This window comes from Anarhichas minor, unplaced genomic scaffold, assembly GCF_050575085.1.
Source record: "Anarhichas minor isolate MPS153535 unplaced genomic scaffold, ASM5057508v1 ptg000029l, whole genome shotgun sequence".
Classification (NCBI taxonomy): domain Eukaryota; kingdom Metazoa; phylum Chordata; class Actinopteri; order Perciformes; family Anarhichadidae; genus Anarhichas; species Anarhichas minor.
The window spans coordinates 2029771-2053100 of NW_027466475.1; the positions used below are offsets into that span (position 1 = coordinate 2029771).

The 23330-nt window shown below is 40.6% G+C and overlaps 1 protein-coding gene across 1 annotated transcript in view; it reads left to right on the plus strand.

Moving 5' to 3' along the window:
- Nucleotides 1-17044: 17044 nt before the first annotated feature.
- bean1 (brain expressed, associated with NEDD4, 1) overlaps nt 17045-23330 on the plus strand; it is a 36721-nt gene continuing 30435 nt past the window's right edge. The window contains 3 exon segments of the mRNA XM_076104161.1: nt 17045-17132; nt 21383-21468; nt 21470-21503. Coding sequence (XP_075960276.1) covers nt 17045-17132; nt 21383-21468; nt 21470-21503 — 208 coding nt within the window.

Consider the following 23330-nt stretch of genomic DNA (forward strand, 5'->3'; position numbering starts at 1 on the left):
GATCTGAAAGTCCAAATCAGACGAAGCTCCACGGCGGGCCATTCAGAGTTTATCTTGGATAGTTGATGGCCACTGCTGGCCAGATATTCAAATTCTTTACGCCCGTTTGCATTCAGTTTATGTCTCAAAACACCATTTTGCATAATTTTTTAACCACCGTTGACTGTACTGCAGAATAAGTTTAGTATCGTGTCTCTTAAAATGTGTTATTTGTACGCACCTATATTGATCGACACGTACACCTACCAATGACGCATATTTCTTAATATATGCATAATCTACATTTGGATCTAAATAGACATGGCCTACATTTTAAACTATTTTTAACTACAAAAAAAAGAACAAAAAGTATGCATAGTCTTATTAAATCAAATGTTTACGTCAACTTGTCATCTTGATATGAGCTTTTTATGTATATCTGCTAATATAAGCGTTTTTAATATCAATGGAAGTTAATTTCTACTACTGGGGATGCAAAATGGTGCATTTAAAAACAACTCCTTGTTGATTTGAGATTTTTACCGTATTTTTTTCTGTCCCACGCTTCTCTTTCATATCGACAGCCTGTAATCTCTCTGAACTTTGATGTGGGGTTTTTTGTTGTTGTTTTTTTGACAAAAGGTCCATAAACACGGCGAGAATGGAGTGATTTTATTTTTGATCTGAGGTTGATGATTTGATTTTTAAATAAGATATCGCTTCAGGGGTTTATTGTCTGAGGTGAAAAACTGAACAGCCACAAGAGTTTTAACTCAAAGAGGTTTGAAGTGTTTGATCACAGCGAGATGCCAGTTGCGTTGGCTTTATCTAAAACACTGAAAAGAGTTGTCTTTAAGGAAAGTTCAAGTCCCAACACAACATCAGGTGTTAGTTGTCTGAAAAAGTTTAGAAAGCTGCATCAAAAGTTCCTGATTTTTAGCAGGTTTTTCAAGGTAGAAACCTTCTTTTTGGTTCCTGAAACCAACTATCTGATATGAACGAGGAGTCATTTTCTAAGTGAGTCATTCTGTCCATTTATCTTCTGCTGCGAGGATAAAAAAAAAGACAACAGACAGACTGAAAGGAAACGGCACTACTGCTGCTCAGACAGAATTACAGCATGTTCCAGGTCTTATTTGACAGAACTTATCATCACATATTGTTGAGATGAAAAGCCCAATTCTCAGAGGCCCACTAGAACAAAAGTCATTCAGACAACTCAGGAAACGCCGAGTGGCCACAGCGGCCAGTTGGGCCGTTGTGATGGCTCCGAGGTGGCTCGAATAACTTTAACCTCCCATCCTTTGGGGCTACTGGCAGGTCAGAAACTCTCTGATCCAACATTTTAAAAGAATTCTGTCATATTACAGAAACAAAAGCACCGTTGATCATTCAGAATTCTGTGACTGAACTGGAACTATTTATTTACTGTGGTTTGTGTCATCTTCCAATGAGAAGTCCACTCGTTATTGGGTTGCACCGTCTAAAAGAATCAAAATATGGATACAGACTATACTTTTAATTTGGCTTGTGGTTATTGTCGACAGGACAAAAAAAAGCTCTTTTGAGCCATACTCATCCTCATTTCCTCTGCCTTTTTGTGGATTAAGGCTGAAACTAATTATTATTAATCTGCTCGTCTTGAATCATTGATTGTTGTATCTATGAAATGAAAAATGTCCAAGATGAGCCCATTGAGCCCAAGATGCCTTTTGTTGAATGAAGATATTCAATTTGCAATAACATAAAACTGAAATAAGCCGCAAAACTCACATTGAAGAAGCTGGACACCAGCAACATGTTTGTCAAAATTAGCTTGAGAAGTGACCCATTAGCAAAATTAAAGTAATTCTGATCACGGGTTATTCCTTACAAAGATCATCTACTTAATTCATTTGGGTTGCCAGGTTGTTGGCGCACATTTAAATGGCAGATCCCTTTGATCTTTAATCCTCTTATAACTTAGAGGATATGATGTATATTTGCAGGAACAACTGCGTCCATGGACCGTTTGAACCCCGGCTATCAGGGACTCAGTAGCATGTAGACAATACCTACCTATCTGAATCAGAACCGGAACCGTTTATTTGCCAAAGTATGTTGCACATACAAGGAATTTGACACGGTGGATTATTATTGTGCAAATGAAAGCTCTGGGGGTAAATCATTCATAAAGTTACAAGGTCACTGCAACAACTCATAAATCAGTTTTCTTTACAGTGAAGTGGTGCCCATTCCCATTAATATAGTCCAGTTGACAATGCAATATTTAAATACATTGTTCTGCTGAAGACACAGCCACATGTCCTCAGGACCGCCCCTTTGTTTTAAAAAAATATCTACTTTCATTCCAGTTTAGAGAATATAGTTTATTTATTCTCCTGTTTATTCTGTTTTGTTTGGACTTGAAGTTGTTTCTAGCTCCTTGGAATGCCATTTGACAAACGGTGGATACAATAGCTGGAAGCCCTCTCAATGCTTTCCTGTTGGGTTCATATATATATATATATATAAACTTAGAGCAGCCAGTTCCTCCACCTCACTCTCAGTCTCTCTCTCGTTCTCCGGTCCTCCTTGTTTGCCTCACCGTATCTCTACCACACCTTCTCTCTCATCGTCCTCTAATCAGTTAAACCAAACGGCGGAGTCAACTTCCTGTCCATGTGGGGGGGTTTCTCCCGCCCCTTCCTGTCCGTGTTATCTCTCCCGTGGGCCAACACATTGTGCTCACTTCCCGTTAGCCCGGGCTGGGAAAACAACCTTGGAGAGGAAAAAGGATTGAGGCAAGGAGAAACATATATGACAAGAAACAAGGAGGAAAGATGAAGAGAACAATGTAGAGCAGTGATGAGTTTTCCAGCTGTGCAGAAACACTTCAGAGCAAAGACACATCGCACATGCAAGAGGCGCTAACATCCTGTTTGTGAAGCAAAGCCGAACGCAGCGTTTACAAATCAATAAAGATTAGCCACAGTTAAATCTTTAAATTCATAATAAGCAACTCCTCACTTTGTTGGCACTGAGGAATACAGTCGATTCACAAGTAGACCATTGCTTTTGCAACCTAGTTACCAGAAAAATAGTTGCCATTCTACATTTCTGCAAAACCACGTCGAGTGTGAATACATTTCAGGAACGCGTCTCATTTCAGCCTGGCATCAGGCTTGCAGATGCGCAGAATTACGTGGTTAACTTTTGAAAGAAATGACAAGGTTTAGGCAACAAAACTATTTGATTATGGTTAAAAATAAGAACAAAACGTAGCATTAATAAATAACCACCCTTAGAAGACTTTCTTTAACGGAACATTATGTAACAGCATTACGTAACAAGCGCTAGGTCAACGTTTACTTTGGTTTCACTCGGGACACGAGGATCAGTCTCCTGGTGAAAGTCCTGTGTTTGTTTGACTCATTCATGACTCTCCCCTGCCCTTGGAGGACTTTTTTTTGGCTCGTTTTACTCATTATTTCAATAACGGTTGTTCAATATATTACATCACTTGCTCTGACAGAATGCAAAAAACCTCCACATTCAATGTATCCGTGGTTTGCAGAAACTTATGTCAAAAAAATGTCTGCCGACTGGGCTGGATCTTGTACAGAAAAAATACTTTGTTTTAAAAAAGAAACTTGTTTTTTGAAAGCTTTTCTGGCTGCCATCTTCGTTTGGGCCAAAGAATGGAGACTCACCTTGTGAATCTTACTGGAGGAAATGTTTTTCTGTCCTGTTATTTCAGACCTGTCAGTCGCTCTCCAGGAAGCAATATTAAAGTTGTATTTTGCATTTTGTTTGTATGTTATCACCATTATCTTTAATTGAGAACGAAAAAAATCGGTGTTGTTAAAATCGGCAGCTTGTAGCAGACAGAGATGCTCCATTATCTACTAACAGCAATGAGTGTTGTGTACTTCGGGTGAGAAAATATGAGACATTTGGAGAGGGAGATGGGTCAATTTGACAACAATTTTGGCCAGCAGTGTTTTTCCACTTTTTAGTTCTGTTCCAAAACTCTATGTAAAACAACGACAACACTTCACACATACACTCATGCATCTAAAAGAGATATACCAGAATACATCCATCATTAAATTCAATTTCCTTATTATCATTATTGTGCAGCTGCAAAATGACTGATGCCATTTTGTCAAGCAGCGTTATTTAACATCCTAAAAAAAGTGCCATTTTTCATTTCTAATTTGTTCAATGGTTTGGATCCAGACAGTGAAAGTCAATCAGGTTGGGATTCAGGCACAAAACAAAGTATTTTATCTTTATGTCAAGCAACAAACGCCCCATATGTATCAAATATTATCTTGAAAGAACAGACCTTTAGGTGATTTTGCTGTCATTTCTTTTGTGTATCCCATGTGTTATTGAGGAGTGTACTTTGAGTGAAATGTATATAGAAAAGAAACGTGCCTAACGATGATTTTTCTCCGGCCTCACCTCCTTTATTTGTAGCCTATGTTATTGTATTTAGAAGACGTCGAACTTGACACAATCTGTTGCTATCGCTGTAAAGTGAAAGAGTCATTGTTGAATGGCCGCCTGAGTGAATATGTGATTTACTGTTTGTGTGTGTGCTTGTGATTGTGATTGTGCCCATGTAGATACACACAAATGGGTGTCAAAACCAATAAGAGAAAAAGAGAAACCACATAGAAATACATGTGTAAATACAGTAAGGGTCTCCAAGGGAGCAACATGTGCCTTTATCCTAAAACTAAATACTGCAATTCATTTTTTTGACGGCGAACACAATGTTTTATATATTGTTTTTATGGTGTATAGCAACTACTTTTTATTACCTGACATTTTTGTAAGTGTAGAATAAAAATAAACACTACAATATGTTTTGTTGTCTTTGTGTTTGGTGTTTTGAAGTTCGACAACACAAAGAATTCAGATGTTCTTCGAATCAAGTTAATAGCTGAAGAGTGAGTGTTTTAATTCCATGACCACGAGACCAGTGTGAGCAAGAGACATTTTATTTATCAAGCAAAGGTAGACAATAAAAAAAAAAAAAAACGAACAAGAGCAGGTGTAAAGAGCAACTTGTTCTCACTTCCAATTGGTCAGTGGCCCTACGCGTTTCACTATGACGCCCTGCGTGGCCGTAGTTATGGCGGGAGTTAAGTCAGGTTATGTAATATAAAACGCAATAAAGCTCGCGTAAGGAAGTGGATGGATGGGTCCAAAAACACCACAAAACATGTACGTTACTTAACATGACAGCGTTACTAGGCTGCGTAGAGAACATGGCCTACGTCACAAACAAATGATTTTTTCTGAAACCTAACCAATCTGTTTCCTGTAAAAACAGGTTTATTTTGAAAATACACTGTTTGCGTCGAACGAGCGGAAATAGACGAGTATTTGAGGAAGTGGGAGTGAGACCAGGTTGGAAAAATTATTTGTTTTAAAAGAAAATGTATTCATTTACAAAAACATGTGTTTCAGAATTATTATAAAAGTACTTTCTGGGATCTGGATATCAAGGTTGATTGAGAAACAATGACAGTGTGTGTTTTTTTTGGGACAAAAAGCATCCCTCATGTCCATAAAAGGAGAAGTTGGAATTTGCTGATAGTAACCCAACAATAAGTCGGGTCAGATTTATGATTCATAGCAGATTTTCACCAAGTAAATAAACATCGAACAAAAAGTTCGGAAATTAGTGTTTGGTAGATTATTTCTCTGTTGTAACAATGCTTCTTGGCAATGAATTTTATACCATTGGAAAGCCTGTTTATTTACCTTTTAAATGGTGACCCATTTGTAAGGATCATGCATTTCTGGGATGAGCAGCACAGCTGAGTATGTGGGTTGCGCCCATGATACATTTGCCAAATCTTCTCTGCCGGTGTCGGCAACACCTGCACTGGAACCTGAACATGTGGAGGAACGTTATGTTCAGCGATGAGTCCAGATTCTGCCTAAGGAAGTTGGATCGTAGGGTCAAAGTGTGGAGAAGACGGGGAGAACGCTATGCTGATTGCTGCACCGATAGAGTAACACCTTTTGGTGGAGGCAGTGTGATGGTGTGGGGCGGCATCTCCATCACTGGAAAAACGAGGCTCGTCTTCATTGGAGGCAATCTCAATGCAGAGAGATATCGAGATGAGATTCTGCAACCAGTGGCGATCCCATTTCTCCACAGTCTGGGACCGAACTCCATCCTCCAAGATGAAGACGCTCGCCCCCACAGAGCGGTTTATCAGAGACGACCTCCAGAATGTGGGAGTAGAGAGGATGGAATGGCCTGCCAGCAGTCCTGACCTCAACCCAAGTGAACACTTGTGGGACCAGCTGTTCGTGCCAGAGTGACCAACACAACCACGTTGGCTGACTTGCGACAAATCCTGCTTGAGGAGTGGAATGCCATCCCACAGCAGTGTGTGAGCAGGCTGGTGACCAGCATGAGGAGGAGGAGCCAGGCTGTTGTGGCTGTGTATGGTTCTTCCACACGCTACTGAGGCTCCTGTTTAAATGAATACATTGTAAAATTGCCAATATGTCTTGTTTCTTCCTTGTTACTGATAGACTTCAATCATCCAATGCACCAAACAACACCAAACAAGAGTCAATAGCAACAGCAGAATACGCTGTTTGGCATTGGCAGAGAAGATTTGGCAAATTTTTCATGGGCGCAACCCACATACTCAGCTGTGCTGCTCATCCCACAAATGCATGTTCCTTACAAATGGGGCACCGTTTGAAAGGTAAATGAACAGGCTTTCCAACGGTATAACATTTATTGCCAAGAAGCTTTGTTACAACAGAGAAATAATCTACCAAACACGAATTTCCAAACTTTTTGTTCGATGTTTTTAAAGGTTGAGTATTGTGTTTTATGCAGTCATTGGAAATTATATATATATATATATATAAATAAATAATGTTTCCATGTGGTGAAGTCCAGCTCTGTTTCTTTGTGTAAAATGATCCAACATGTCAATTGTTACACATTGTGAGGCGGCGTGAGGAAAAGCTCTGATCTCCTTCACCTTGATCTTTGACATGCGAGTCGGAGGAAATCCTGTTTTTCTCTTTTCCTAACCGAGTGTAAATTCACCACAGGTTCATATGCAGTTGTATTATTGCAGGGGGGCCGGTGGACCGAGGGGTCAGACCTCCATATATGTGATCATATCCATATGAGACATGAGGACATGATGGCTGAGTGTTCAAGATCAGAAGAGAGAGAGAGAGAGAGAGAGAGAGAGAGAGAGAGAGAGAGAGAGAGAGAGAGAGAGAGAGAGAGAGAGAGAGAGAGAATATGAAAGGGAAATACCAAAGTGACTTACGTCTTGTGTTGACACCCAACTGGGACTATACACACACACACACACACACACACACACACACACACACACACACATTCAAAGAAAAAAAAAATTCAACATTTTTTAATTTGATCCGGCTGACAAATCTTAAATATGTGAAGCCGCATTCCTGTCAAGTCCGAATACCTCAACGTCAAAATATGTAATTTGTCTTCCTGCCTTACAAAATGATCCATGTGACCGCTCCTAAAGAAGTGTCATTAGACGGCCTTTACAATGTTTTCCTCTCTCTGTGATGCTGTTCTGCCCATTCATAGCGACCGCCTGTTGGTTTGTTGTTGTGTGGGAAAGTATCAGAGGCATCAGTGCAAACCCTCGATAGTAACTGAACACATGAAGTTACCCTACCCTTTACTTCTGTGCTTAAGCAACGCCACTTACAAACTTATTTTAACGCAAACAACGATCTTATCCCAATCCTAACTAAATAGTTTCCTGTGAAGACAGAAGTTAATTTTGAACGACTGTATGCATGTTACAAGTGGAAGCTGACCGGTGCTGCTGACTTTTGTAGGAAAAAGCACAAAAAAATAAGGAGTAACGTTTCGTAAGATATATGAACCGTTGTATGAGGATAGTGGTGTGAGCTACAGAGACACTTTAAACAAGGGTATTTTATTAGCATACAAGATTTTTAAAACACGATTAGGATTATTTGAACACCGAATGTGTTACTGAATGACACTGTTATTACATTGGTTGATGCAATTTGCTGTTTTAGTCTTATTGGTCTCTTGTTTCTTTTTTTACTTTCTGCCGTTAAGTCTGATATTTGTGTTTTCATGTGCGAAACTTTCATGCTTCCGTCTTGGCCAGGACTCCTTCGTAAAATAGTTTTTGAATGTAATTGGGATTCGACTGGATAAATAAAGGTTCAATAAAAATAAATGTAAGGTTTCCTACTTGTGCAGTCATGCAGTCGCTTGACACCAAGCAAAGGAATATGCGTTATGTCAAATACATGGCGTAATTGTCTACACTGAAACCTTAAAAAGAAAAGACAACTAAAAGAAAGTTGTTCTTTTGATGTTTCATGCACTTGAGGTTTTATTTAACTTCTTGGAATTTCCTGTTTGGGTGCCATCTCCAGTTGACCCCAGCAGAACATAACTTTTCTAGCATGTTTTATCACCCACTTTAGTGCAATATCATACTGACAGACTTAAGTATTTACGAGTGTTGTTTCAAGGCATAAAACCTGAAGTTGATTAAGGACATGGGAGGACATGGAGGCTGCCCAGGAAAGGAGTGAAACATGTGTGGAAACAAGCCTTAAATACCCAAAGCCACTCAGCATCTCTCAGGTGCAGCCAGTTACTTTGACGGCTCACCCAAGCTGCTGGAAATGAGCAGAACGAGCTCAGCACAGGTAGACAGGACGGTGGGCTGCAAGGCTAAACTCTCCCAGCCTGGAACAGCGCTTTAAATACTCTTTTGAGCATTGTGAAAGACATCAGAGAAAGTATATGCATTCAGATGACACTCTAAAGTAGCGTGTTAACATTCATAACATCCAAATCTTGAAAAACATATGTTTCCAAAACCATTTGAAGCTGAATTCTGACCCCCAACACATCTACATAGACAGTGGAAGGATTCCATGCAGTCCACCATCCAATCCTTGATATGTTTCTCATATTTCCTTTATGATAACCCTCTCTAATGCCATCTAATCAGGAATAGGGAATGGTTTTTAAAAAGCTTTCACTGCGTCATCAGTTATTCAGGCGAGGACGATGGCTGGAAGATGTGACTGATGTCTGCAGGAGTCTGAGTGAGGCTGAAAGGAGAGAGAGAGAGACGGCGATCGAGAGAGGAGAGCGGAATACCGCCATCTCATCTTCCCTCCTCCCTCGACCTCAAGCTCGACTTCGGTGGACTTGTGGCGAGGACGGGGTGGTACAAACATTGCATTATGGTCCAAACTCCAAAACCAGACTATTAAACTGAGGCTTGCTTTATCCTTGAATACGATTACATGGAGACTGCGAATGGATAATCCTTTGAAGCCTGATCAAAGAAAGTCTGAATTTTGAAGTGGGCCAGAGTGAGTGTTTACATGCAAAAGGAGTTGATACGGGAAGCTGTTTACATGACTACGGCATGTAATCCAGTTAGAGAATGCTCTGCGTCCTGTCACGAGCAGTTTGTGTCTGTTAGCATGACAAACATCTCAGATGAATGTGAGCGAGTAGCACACCTACCTGTGCACGTTGCGACAACAGAAATTTGATGTTTACATGCACATGTCATGTGATTTTGTGATATGTGCATGTTTTAGGGGGTATTTTTACAACCGCGCTCTCTTTTGTTACCTAATTTAAACACCATCTCCTTTTACTGCAGGAATGTGCCTTCATTGGGGTCATGTATTCAAAAACACCTTAAATTTGATTATACATCATAAAATATATTCCTTTTTCTTTGTCTTGTTTTTTTTATCATTCATATCACCTGTTTGTATGTTTTAGTGTCAAAATGCTATTTTCCCAAGGCCCCTATACATATTCCCATGTGACCCGACATGTTTCTGCATGATGATATTCTACAGTCTTATGCATCCAAACACAGTCAGTGTGTATTTCCTTCTGTAACTTAGATGGCGGTCGACACGCTCCCAGTTTGGAGAACCAGACATGAGTACTGGTATGGAAGGTAAGCGATGCACTGCTGTGGACACCACTTTAGTTTGCAGACAAAGGTTACACACACACAAACTAACCGATTGATGCAGTGGCAGACCAGCAACTCCTGTGTTCTGCAAGCTGAAATGAATGGAGTCTGGTGGCTTTGAAGAGAGCGATATAACAGCTTCAGATCCCCGTCAGAAAGCCACAGGATTCCATTGACAAAAACAGTAATTTTACCTCTCAGAACACAAGAGTTTACATCCAACCCCACCTCAAAGAAACCCCAACTAATCCTTTCAGCATAACATTCACTCACCAGTGCTAGCGTTCACATGATTCATAACGCTATTGATTAGCTTTCTATGGTAACCTACATAACTGCTTTTTGCTAACGGCTGAGAGGGCTTTTCCTTTTGAAAACCCCACAAAAGAACGCAGATGGAGTTCATCTTCAATTATTGTTATGAGTATAAACATCACACATCTGTCAAAATACGTCTTCATTCATACTCAGGGTAACATCGGGTTATGACTGTTGGTAAACTTTTATCTTTGAAAACTTTCAGGTTTCTTTTTGGTCGTCAGATGCAAGTTATGCACCCAAGTAATGTTCATTAACTGTGATCCTGGATGAATGAGGGTGAAATACAGAAATATCAGTGCACAAATTGTTTTATTTAATATGGTGCTGCAGCCATAACAATGAGATCTTGATTTTTGGATGCATAAAAATAAAATCTAAGGAAACTTCAAAGGAAAGAAAAATGTATAGTTTGGACACCAGATGTCACATAAAGAGCAAAATATAAAACACAAGACACTGCTGTTTTATGAACCATTTCAGTAAATACAAAAATATTTGAATGTGATGCACATTTCCCTGTCAATGCACCTGGACTACAGTAGTTGGGATCTTTGGAAACGTTGGTTATCTGAAGAAGAATTCAGAAAACATTTAATTAAACAAGAAACCAGTTTTCCAAAAATATATTGTAAGGTTTAAAGTCTCTCTGTCCACTTCAACACGAGGAATGTCTTCCATTGTCAGAGACAAACTGATGTTGTTTCTGTCTATAAGCTGTCAGCTTGTCTCCTTCCTCGCCCACATCTGTTGATAAAATCTCGTAAATAAAAACTCTATTGTTATTGCAGCAGAAGAAAAACTGTTTTCTTTGGGGTTGTCTGTGCAAATAATTCACTGTGGTGAAACACAAACATCTACCGTCTAAACACTGTGGCACACACAGGTTCTGGCCTCGTACGCTATATCAGGATTTGCATTTGGGTCTCTTTTGTTTCACGGTCTGTAAAGCAGATGTGTTTTTGTCTTTGTCAAAGGCAGATATAAAGCTGTGGCATGTAGCTAAGAAGGTATGACGTGTCCAGATTTAGGGGTTCAGTACCCTACGCGTAAGTCGATTACTCAAATACACCAGCGCCCATCCCCGTGTTGATGCCCTCTGGGAACAGGCCTGGTCCTCATTCCTGGTTTGGGAGGCACTGCAGTCAACCATCACAAAAGCTGAGCTGCATCAAACATCCCACTGACACACTGACAAACAAATCTCAGCTCAAAACCAGATGTAGACACCACCGAGGTCCAACATCTCACTGAAGGTTTGATTGAAAGACAGAAATGTCGGTAACCAATCAACTGGGAGTTGTTGGCCTTTGGGCTACAACGCTGAAGACGGATTTGTCAGCTGCTGTGATATGAAGTAAGATGTAAACACAAAGGGTGATTTCAACAATGACCGTAGCTGTTTGACTAACGTCCTGTCTGGATACTTCTCAACAATGTGAAGGGGAGGATATCCCCTCTCCTCATCCTCTCAGACTCTTTGTTTGCCCCTTTTTGAGTAGCAGGTTGATTCAGTTGCCAGTAAAAATGTCGGCATTGTAGGTTTCTGCAAACCACATGTCGACGTTTCTGAGTCGAAAGAATGCGTTTCATTCATGCGTTTCCTATCAGCCTCGTATCACTCTTACGCACAATGCCACGTGGTTAACGTTTAAAAAACCATCATGGTTTGTGTTAAAATATGTAAAATGTAACAAGGAAATGAAACAACGCAAGAAAGAAAGAAAGATTTTTCTAAGTACATTTTTAACAAGTCAAACATTTCACTGTCACAGAGTGTTCTGGCCAAAGGTGACTGTCCACCTAAGAGTCAATATCAGACAGGTCTGTTGGTCTGATTGCCTTGAAATGCCTTAGAATGCGTATTACCATTTCAGATAGTGATTATGAGCATGAGAAACAAGAATAGAGCATTTATTAACAACCAAAGAGAGAGAAAAACAACCTGAAAAAGGCCAACTGACACCTAAAAACCGGCAGTTCTCTGTCGCCTCACTGTGGTTCAAAGCACAAAATACACTCGGATTCTTTTTTTTCCCCAATCATGTTGAGTTTGTAGCTAAAACAAATATTTTGTCTGATTTTTTAAATCTGTAAAATATAAATTCATCATAATTTATTCAAGGAAGCCATCCTACGGCAAAGGGTCCGCCAATACATCGTGGAGGAAAATGTTTAAAGTCTTCCAAAATGGAGAAACTCGATTTAAATATCAGGACGTGACACGACTTCAGTAAGTAGTTCTTACAGGATGCTTTTTTTAACCGAAACAACAATACAATTGATGCAGTTTGTCAGTAGATTCATAAACAATGATTGAAGGATTTGCATTTATAATTGACCTGTTTCTGAACGCTCAAAGGCTCAACCGGTGTTTTCTATTTGATTGCTGCACAGGTGTTACTCATCACCATGATGATGGCTCTGGTCTGTTCAAGTGTCCCCATGCAACGACATGGAATCAAGCCATCATTCTTTGTATTACTTCCTACTTTGACATATCAAAATATATGCATTAAAAAATAGCCTTTTATGACCATATCATTTGTCCTGGCCAAACGGAAGAGTCAGCCATCAATCAAACAGTTAATACGCGCCAACACAGTCCTGAGAAGAGTTTAATCAGCCTGAATAATTAAAATCACCACCAGCGTGGATTCAGCATCGCTGTGCAGGGCTCAGATCCAAACATTACACCTGCATGTTGCTGTTGGACACGTGGTAACTAAACCCTGGGCACTGATGTGCTGCTGTTTGCAGGCTCTCCATCAGATTTTGGAACCTGGCTGAAGGGATTGACTCACATCCAGCTATAAGAGCATGAGAGACATCGGCCACTGATGCTGGGGGTTGAAGTCTGGCTCAGTCAGGTTCTGGTTCACAGTGGGTCTCAGAGTGCCATCTAGTGGGCTCTGGAGGTACTGCCTAATGGTTAGATTACATTAAAAATTAAATTATTTGGTCATTTCCAAAGCTTGTGATCAAAAATGTACATGAATGGAAACCGTTAAATTAAAATGCGTAATTCCAATGGCTTGTTACGCAGCTATCACATCATCAGGGTGAGACAAACACTTATTTTGTCTAAATAGATCAGTTTGAAATGAAGACTCGAGATGGAAGACATTCTGCGCCAGTAAAAGCTCCAGAGCTCGTGGTGAGGATCAACTATCCTAATACAGCTGTTCGTGTCTTAAAAGGTACCCCTCATTTTACGTGCATTTCGCTACAGAAGCCCAGCAACACGAGTCAACTTGTATTTGTTACATGCGTAGTCTTTGTAAAATAAACGTCTGTTTCACAGGAAACAACTCAGTCAGGTTTAGGCAACAATACTACTTAGATAGGTTTAGGACTAGTTGTGGTTTAGGTTGAAATAAATACAGAAGTGACGTTATTTACGTACAAGTTATGTGACAAATAGATCATCGTTTGAATTATTGTTTAATACGGCGTCACAAACAGCGGCCTACTTTTTCTCCTTTTTTGTCCTTGCTTTTAGCTTCATGTCTATTCATATTTTCCATATTGGCAATAAAAGCTGATTTTGATATGAGTTTATTTTGACTATTATTTAAACGTTCCTACATGTAGCTGTGTTTGTGGGGTTAATACGCAAAACACATAGACAGAGAACCCCTGTGTATCTAAGAGTTAAAGGTGTTAATGTGATTTTCACAGTTCAGTAGTATTCAGACTTGTAGCTCAGGGGTGAATTCTTAATACCATTGCGCTAGTTTCCCAGAGCATCGCGTTGTTTGTATTTTTGGTGAGGCGTTTCCTGGATGGCTGTCTCACCATCGGCATATGCCTTGCGCTGGATGATGCGCTTCTCTTCCCAAACATGACACACTTACTGGGCTGCAGAGCTGAGCCACGGGACAGAGACACGGAGAGGAAGCCGCGAGGACAGAGTCAGACGAAGGGTGACGAGGAGAAGCAGACGAGAGCTCGTGGTGATGCTGATGCTTTAGACAGAGGGCTGTTCGTAGAGAAAGAGGAGAGATAAATCATCGGTTGGAGGACGGTGACAGTGATGATGAAGATGGTGATGATGGTGATGTTGTGAGGACGGGACCGCCCGGTGGAGGAGGCTCGGACGCTCAGTGTTGATCGTCGTGCGGGTAAAATCTCGGGTATCACCGAGAGTCTAACGAAGCGCTATTCTGAGGAGGTGGGCCAAGTCCCGAGAGAGAGAGACAGCTAGAGAGCGAGAGAGAGAGGAGGGAGAGAGAGAGGACCTCCGGACTGGTTGATCACACTGGGATGTTGTTGCTGCTGTTGTCAGTGATGTGAAGCGACATTAAGGAGCTGATGAAAGGACTCCTGCTTGCGCGTGGACACATATTTCTACATTTTTTGCAGGTAAGCTGCTAATTTCTCTCTTTCTATGTCACTCTCTCCATATCCCCGTTTAAACTCTCTCTGTCTCTCTCCCTCTCTCTCTCTCTCTCCCCCTCTCTGGTCAAACTACACACACCTAAATACAGTATATATTATATGTATATATTTGCCACAACACTAGAATAGGGCGGTGCATTATTGTTCATACCTTTAGTGCTAAAGAGCGAGTTCATGCTGACATAATCCTCATAGTATTTGACCTCCTCCAGTACACACTGGTATTATGTAATATTCCAGTAGGTGCACTAACAGGAGGTAAAAAACACTGGTGGCATGTGATTATATATTACTCAAATACTTGAACATTTTAATTTCATGCTTCCACTTCACTACTACTTTAAAGGCAAATGCTCCACTTTTTACTCCACTAATATCCAGCCATAATTACTATTCTTTCAGATTAAAATAACAAGATTATAATATATAATGCCTTCTTACAGATGTAACTACCCAACTGTAAATAAAGTAGATAAAATGACCTCCACTTCAACCTGCTACAACATGAAACTAGGCTTACGCATTAATGCATCAGCAATAATAATCCAATACTTGATAACATTGACAATAAATTATTAGAAATAAATGTATATGAATCTTTTAAGAACATGTTTCTGAATATAGTTTTTAGAGTTGTAGTTTTCTACTTTTACTGAAAAAATCATTTGAAATGCAGGACTTTAACTTGTAAAAGTGTAAAAGAATACTTTCAAATGTCTGCTCCACTACTTTTACTTAAATGATCTAAATGCATGTCAGAGACATGACGAATGAATGCAGATGCATGAGGCGTCACTGTATTATTTGAGTATGACACGTCCTTTATAGTCATCAGATCTCAACCCAGTTGATCTCCTGCAGGCCATTATTGATGGACAGTGTGACACAGGAGGGAAACAAAGGCATGAAGTCAATATAAATACTAATAAACACACTACCTACTGTGTGTTATGCTCTCCAACAATGTACAACAACTCCCGACACTTATGTTATTGAATTACATTGTTTCCTTCATCTAATAATTTCACAGTGGTGCCGTTAGAAGCAATTAAAAGTAACATAAAGAAAATGTACTATAGCAAACACACTGTAGGTCCCTGTAGGGCTTTTGGAGGCGTGTTATAGTGATTTTTGGAAAAGGCTCATCCCTCTCTCTCTCTCGCTCAGCTTTCCTCCCAGGCTTTCCTCCCACACACTCCTAACTCTCTTGTTTCAGCGGTGAAGTACAGAAGCCTTAAAAGCAACAGTGCATGTTTTTTCGTAGGTTACTCAGATCAGCATGCATGTGTTTGAGTTATATAAAAGAGAGGAAATCTAAACAGGTGCAGGTGACGTAACGAACCCATATGGGTCAAGATACAAACAGAACACGTGAGCTGGACAGCAGGAAACTGGGTGGCAACAAATGAAATGCATCGCGACCGAGAAAGGATTACCAAGACAATATAGGATTCCTTGATATCTGTGTTGTGTTAAAAGCCACATTTCCAGTGTTAATGCATTTCAAGAGATAGCGGTTGACAGTTTGATGTAAAGAGCCTCACAGTAGCAGGACTGCATGAGGTCTTAGTGCTGGGCTCCCCAGAGGATATCAAAGCCCCTCTGTGTCTTATCTAAGTGGCTTTCTCTCTCCACTCAGCTATGAAGGGCAACGCTACAAAAGGTCCTCTGACTTCAGTCCGACACTTACAGATTTATGCAACATGTTTGACACGTTTAACACGTTCAGTATGCTAAAGGCTGGACGCATGAGATCTTTAGTGCAGATTTGATCCGTCAGCGCAAATAGTTGACAGTAGTGTAAAGAGTGTGAGGCAGGTTCTGGCTCGGTGCTATTTCAACAAACAAACAAAAGGAGGGAGGATGAAGCAACAGCCATGTTATTTAAAAAGTTACTGGAACAAAATCATGCAGGATGTGACAAAAAGTAATTTCAAAATGACCCAAAATGTTTGCTGTAAACATTCGTTTTATTTAGCAGAGAGACTAAATGTACTTAGTTGCACACACAAGCATTAATGTCACTGATCATAGTTTTCCCTCCCGACTAAACTCGGACTGACAGTTCATTTGGTTTCCTCGTCCACTCCGCGTCTCACTGAGCTGCTGAGTAAAACGGTATGAACACTGATATCAATGATGAACCAAAACTGTAAAAGTAAAAATAAGTTGCTGGTATATTGAGTTCTCAAAGGAAACCTTAAACACAGTCACGTGGATACAGATTGCATAATAAACCTTGAACCAGGCGATGAACTCTCTGACCCACGAGGACTGAACCTCTGGTCTTCTCACTGTGGGGTCGACTCTGTGACCCGGGTGTCATGGGAGTTGAACCCACGGGCTCTCGGCGACGGCACGGGCGCTCTATTACCGCGGGTCCCGCCTGCCCGGCTACAAACGCCAGTCAGTGTGAGATTGGTGCCGTCGCCGGGGCTGACATGTTGAATGGATGACAGGGCTGTGTGGGCCAAATAGACTGTCAGAGAGAGCTGGGAGGAGATGGATGAGAGGAGGGACGGAGGGGCGGAGAGAGAGGAAATACCACAGAGAAAGATGAAGAAATGATGGAGTGCTGTTGTGGCTACAGGCAATACCTGACTCCCTCAGTGTCTCTGTCTCTGACTGTCCTGTCCCCCCCCCCTTCTTTCCTCTTGCCTAACCTCTAGAGTATTACAAGCTCTGCACAGACATGTTTTGCTACCAGCGCTGGTGTTACACCCTAGAAATGTGTTTTTCGTGGCAACTTGACAAGTTACCTATACAATAATTGCTTTTACACTTTTCTTTCCCATTTCATCAAGTCCTCACAACAGCATTACTCTATGGTTAAGCGTTGGTTCAATTAGGCAACTTATACTCATAAAACGGTTTGTATCATATCCTACGAAAAGTTTCTCCTCATTTTTTTGCAGAGATGAAAGAAAGCAACCTCCTCACTAAGACGTTCTGTGATTGTACAGTATCGTAATGTCACGCTACTTCTGCCTTTGCTACTCTGAGAGAACAGTAGAGTTACTCTCATCTGTTTGTCATCAAGTGTGTGCAGTCTGCTTTGTCTTACATGCAGACTAGGAGCAGAGTTTCTGTGCAATCTACAGCGAGCATTATTGACTGTGCTCCTACTGTCCAGTTAGGATTTTCAGAAGCCTTTTTATCTCAAACCAAACTCTCTCTAAGGACATTTATATGTGATTTTGAGAAATTGGCAGTAGCCTACTGCTGGCAACCATAAGCAAGTCAGAAGAGAAATGATATCATTCTCATTATGAAACTGCATTCAAGTCTATAAAAATCTGAACTCCTTGTCTCTCGTTCTTTCTGGAAATGCATCAGATGACGCAGTGAGTTTTACTGTATGTCTGCTGCATGTTGGAGGTTTTACTTGTTTTTAAATCAGTCTTCTTTGTAGCCGTTATGTGTTTGCCTTTTTGTCTTGACGTCATCGTTTAAACACATTTCCCCATCATGATATCTCTCGCCATGCTGGTTATGAATACGATTTTAATCTGAATTAATTTACACAGGTTAAATAAAATCACTCTGACAACCCTGGAAACTGATAATCCTCAGCTTTATCCAGCGTCTCAAGAACAAAGGTTACAGTGCAGCTGTTAAACGATATAAAACATCAGCCTTCTATTTAAAATGAGGCTCAGTTTGTGGTGACAGTAATCAGCTCATAATGATGCTTCAATGCAGCAGCTGAAAGTCCTGAAATGCGTCTTTAAACTCTTCTGATGCAGAGATCTTCCTGCTGTGTGGAGCAGCACAAAGATATGGGAACAATGAGCTCAACTGACGTTAATTCATCGCTTAACTAAATACATTAAATTCATTTGTCAGAGTACTTTTATGTTCACCAGAATGAACAAAAATGGCCTCTGCACTTACAGGAATAGCATATGGAATCGCATTATTGTCCAATTAAAATGCATTTATTCATCATATTATTAAAGAATAACAATCTGACAATAACAATGAATCAATAATATCACAAAACTCTGCTCACTCTAACATGTTACACAACACACAGCCCAGGAGGAGTTATGTTATTACCAGCCGTAAGCCTGGGGGGGGGGATCATGTGTTCAGCCATATGTGTGTGTGTGCGTCTGTCCGCAGCCAATCTCCCATACTACTGGACCCATCACCCTGATATCTTCTGTGCTCATTCATCACCGTCTGCTCGAGGACCTCTCGTGGTATTTTATTGACTGGTTTGTTGTGTCTTTGACCGCTAACTCCTCACTGCTCTTAAGTAGGCGCAGCAAGTGATCAACACCTGCTTTAGTAGCTAAAAGGCATTTCCAGCAATGGGCTAGTTTAAAATCAAGCCTTACCGAGTCTGTTGCAGGTCTTTAGCTCAAAACATTTGACATGCATAGAAAAGTTTGGTACATCTTTGAACTGGAGCATCTGCAGATTAATTTCATGATACGAGATGAATAAATAAATCCCTAAATCCCTGTTTTTGTTATCTTCGATGCCATCTTGACTGTGATGTTTTGGAGGCTAGAGGGAGACAAACCTGGTGAAGATCTGCACCTGAGTGCTCTTTTCTAGTTCTGTGATATATATATATATATATATATATATATATATATATAATATTAAGCTCATTTACTGTAATTTAGAAGAGGTCATGTTGTGTTTTCATCCCTCACTCACTCCTCATGCTGTAGCTGCTCCTCTTTGCCTTCAGTTCTTCCTGCGTTACAAAGTCGGATTGGAGTTGACACAAATCCTTTGAGTTCTGTTTTTTCTCTCCGTCACACAATCACATACACACACACACACACACACACACACACACCCCAGTCTTGTACTGTGTGTGTGTGTGTGTGTGTGTGAGGGAGAGAGATAGTTCAGTCTAGCTGCCAGAGTGTGTTGTCTGTAATATCTGTCTGTGTGAGCAGCGACAGTTATGTAACAACAAAGCAGAATGCATCGTAGGTTCACATGAGTCACCTACTCACACACACACACACACACACCTACACACACACACACAGGAAGTGAGGGATTAGATTTTACACAGCATTCATGATGTATCAGAATTAGAGGAAGTGAGGCATGACATCTCATCGCCATGACTCGACAGTGACAGAGTGTTTGACACCTATGAACGGGTTTACTCAGCTCAATTCTGTTTGTCGAGACCACTAACATATAACAATGTCTCAATATGTGTTTTAATAGGCCCGCATGCGCAAAGGTCCGTGATCGATGGCGATGATCTCTAAGACAAGCAAATTAATAAGAAAACAACAAAAAACGAAATGCCACAAACATGAAAAGAAACAAACGAAATGAATAAAATAAAATATTTTCGTTCTGAAGAATCTCAGTTAAACTGTCCTAAATAAATAACTCCCACAATGGGATCATTGTAGGTCCCAATAGAGGGCTGCAGGAATGAGTCCTAAAAAGAGGACATGAGTCAGCATCGTTTCACTTTTGAGAATGTAATGCTTTGTTCTAAGACATATATCAGTAGACACCCCTCTGGTGAACTTTACGTGTCTAAAAAAACACTACAGTCGGCCGTAACAGTCTAGTTGTGTAAACTCATCATGTGACCATGATTTTATTTGTTTATAGCCTAACGTTAGCTTTTTGTTTTAGGTCTAGTGATTGCATTCATGCTTTTAACAGTGGTGTTTATTTGTGAAGATTATCTTGCTGAGCAAAATATGTAAGTATGGATAACGTTTGTTTGCCACAGAGGTTATTTTCTGCAATTATCCAAAATATAATGGAAGAAAATCCCATTGGCTTTTTGTGGAGGGGAACCAGTGTGATGCTAACTTCCTGGTTGGCCTTCAAAAATATGTCATCCCTGCAGCGCTCTCTACTAATGTAGTAAAAGAGCAATCAAATGAATCCAGGAACACGTCCAGTGTCAGTTGTGCCTTAACAGATGTGTAGGCAAGGTTTAGGGTGGATTGAATGATGAAGGACGCCCTCCAACTGAGTCACGTTAAACTAAACTCTCTACAGCAGGGACAGGAAGTAAGAGTTTAGCTGCGGTAACAAAAGATAAAAGGAAGTTTGTTCCAGAGAAAAGGACTTGAGAAAAGAAGAGGCGATGACGCATTAAAGTGTATTCAATTGGGAAAACCTTCATTTACATGTGTAGTTCGTTTTTACAGTATATTCATATTTTCTACGTATTCTTACACCTCTGTAGTAAAGTAGTAGAATTTGCGTATACTGTATGCATTTATGTGTGTGTATGTGTGTGTGTGTATGTGCGTGTGTGTGTGTGTGTGTGTGTGTGCGTGTGTGCGTGGTTCAGGTATTGATTGGAACATTTGAACCCTGTGGCCATGTTCCGGAAAGAGCAATGAACACACACACACACGTATTCACACACAGGGTGGCGTGGGTGGCCACTTGACTGCCTCACACACACACACACACACACAGAAATACACACCTACACACACACTGCCTGGGGCTTTATAAACAGCCGGGCTTGGAGGTTGTGACTCGCGCATCAGTCTCTCTCTCTCACAGCTTCTCTCTTCGTTTATTTCTCTCATTCTCCATCTACCTGCCTGCTGTTTGTTTTCTTTCTGCTCCCCACATCGTCTTCTCACTCATGTGCTGATCTCTCTCTCTCTCTCTCTCTCTCTTCTCTCTCTGTGTCTTTGTAGTTACGTATGTAGCAGCCCTGTGTGGTAGAGACCAGTTGAAGTGGGCTTCCTGCCTGTTGAGATGTGCCAATAGGAAACACTGTGAACAGGGGGTTCATGCTGATGAAATTGATCTGCTCAGGTAAGGAACAAGTCTTCCCTCCTTCTTTCATCTTGTTTTTTATGCTTTAATTGGTCTCCTGACATCGATTGTTATTTGTTCTCTGGATACCAAGACGGGAGGACATCTTTCTTGAAAGACACAAAGCGTGGTTCTTAGGTGATGAAAAAAAAGGCTGAATCTGGTAATCCTCTGGAAAACAAAGACGGCAAAATAGAAAGATGTTTATCGATGTGTAGTTATTTAATATCAAAATATAAGCAATGTTGTCAGTGTAAATAAATGTACTTTTTGTACAGTTCTATATAAATACATTTAGACCAAATGTCCTGTCGTGATAAACCAACACCAACGTATCCTCATAGAACGGCTCCTATGAAACGTTTCTCCTCGTTTTCTGTTTGTTTTCCTATGAAAGCCTGCAACACGTGTACATTTCTGTCTTTTCAAAATAAACTTCCATCTTCACAGGAAAGTTGGGTTTAGGCAACACAACTACTTAGTTCGTAGCCGTCGTTTAGGTTAAAACCTATAAAGACTGCTGCAGCCCTGTGTGTGCTTCCTCGTTCATGATTACCTCGACAACATACTAAATCATTTTGTGGGACATATTCAAATTACTCTTCGTAGGTATTGTTATGCATGCTGGAGGAGACCAGCCTGCCACATACTGTAACGCACTCTAGCATGATGCATTTTGTTGTTTATGGCATTAACAAGTTTATAAAACCTGCAGTTTGGCTCATTTTGGACAGTTTTTGAGTCTCTGACAGTTTGAACATTTGCAGGAAACATATATGTAATTCAAATTTAAGTAAAATGAATATCCGCATGAATGGGCATCGGCAGCATCGGTGCAAGAATAATCATTGGCCTTTAAATATATCCTTTGATTTCAAATTATAAGTTAATTTTAAGTTATAATTATAAATACAAATAACAGTCAACAAAAACATGTTTCTGAACTAATTGAAGAAGGTTGTGTCTAGCGTGATTCTCCTGCATGATTTTATTTGTTGTGGGTCTCCTTTGTTTATTTTTAGTTGGATTACAGGTTGAGCTTTTAAACTCAGGAGAACAAGGTAGACATTTTTATGGAAGCTTCCAATCTCAATAAAAGATGAATCGCCGTCTTATGCAACAACTCCTGACCACACTGGAGGCAGGGAAGAGACAGAGAGGAGGGAGGAACAGATGGATGGATGAACAGATGAACGGATGGACAGATGTGTGTTTACCCGTCACGGGTTGCCCTCCAAGATAATACTCAATCCTACCTCCTTCCTTTCTCTCGCTCCTCAGACTGCTTCCCCTATGTGTCTCTCGGTTCTTTTGACACCTTCTTCACATCTGTTTCTCTTTCTCTCCATGCACCTTTTATGACTCCCTCATTCTCTCCCCCCCTCCCTGTCTCGTTCCCACTTTCTCTTCCCCTCTCTGATCTATTATTCACATCCCTCCCTGACTCCCTCTCTCCCTCCCTTGACACCTGAAATCCCCTCCGTCGGCTCCGGGCGTTTAGACCTCCACCAACAGTGCTTTCCACCAAGGAAAAAGAAATGGAGCGATGAATAAAAGAACAGAGCCAGAGACAGATAAAAAAGCTTTGGGAAGGGCAGCTCTATAGACGTGTCAAGGCTTTCTGTCATCTGGCTTATTGTGTAGGTTGACATTTTACACAGTCCTGTGTAATTCTTTAAAAAGGGCCGGATCCCCGAGTCCAACCATGTTGAGACCAGATGTTACACCATACTGGAAATATTCAAACACACCTGAGCAACTTCAGCTGTGTGGTGTTTTTGGATATTAGCAGATAATGCAACCCGTTCTCACTCCCAACTCGTCAAT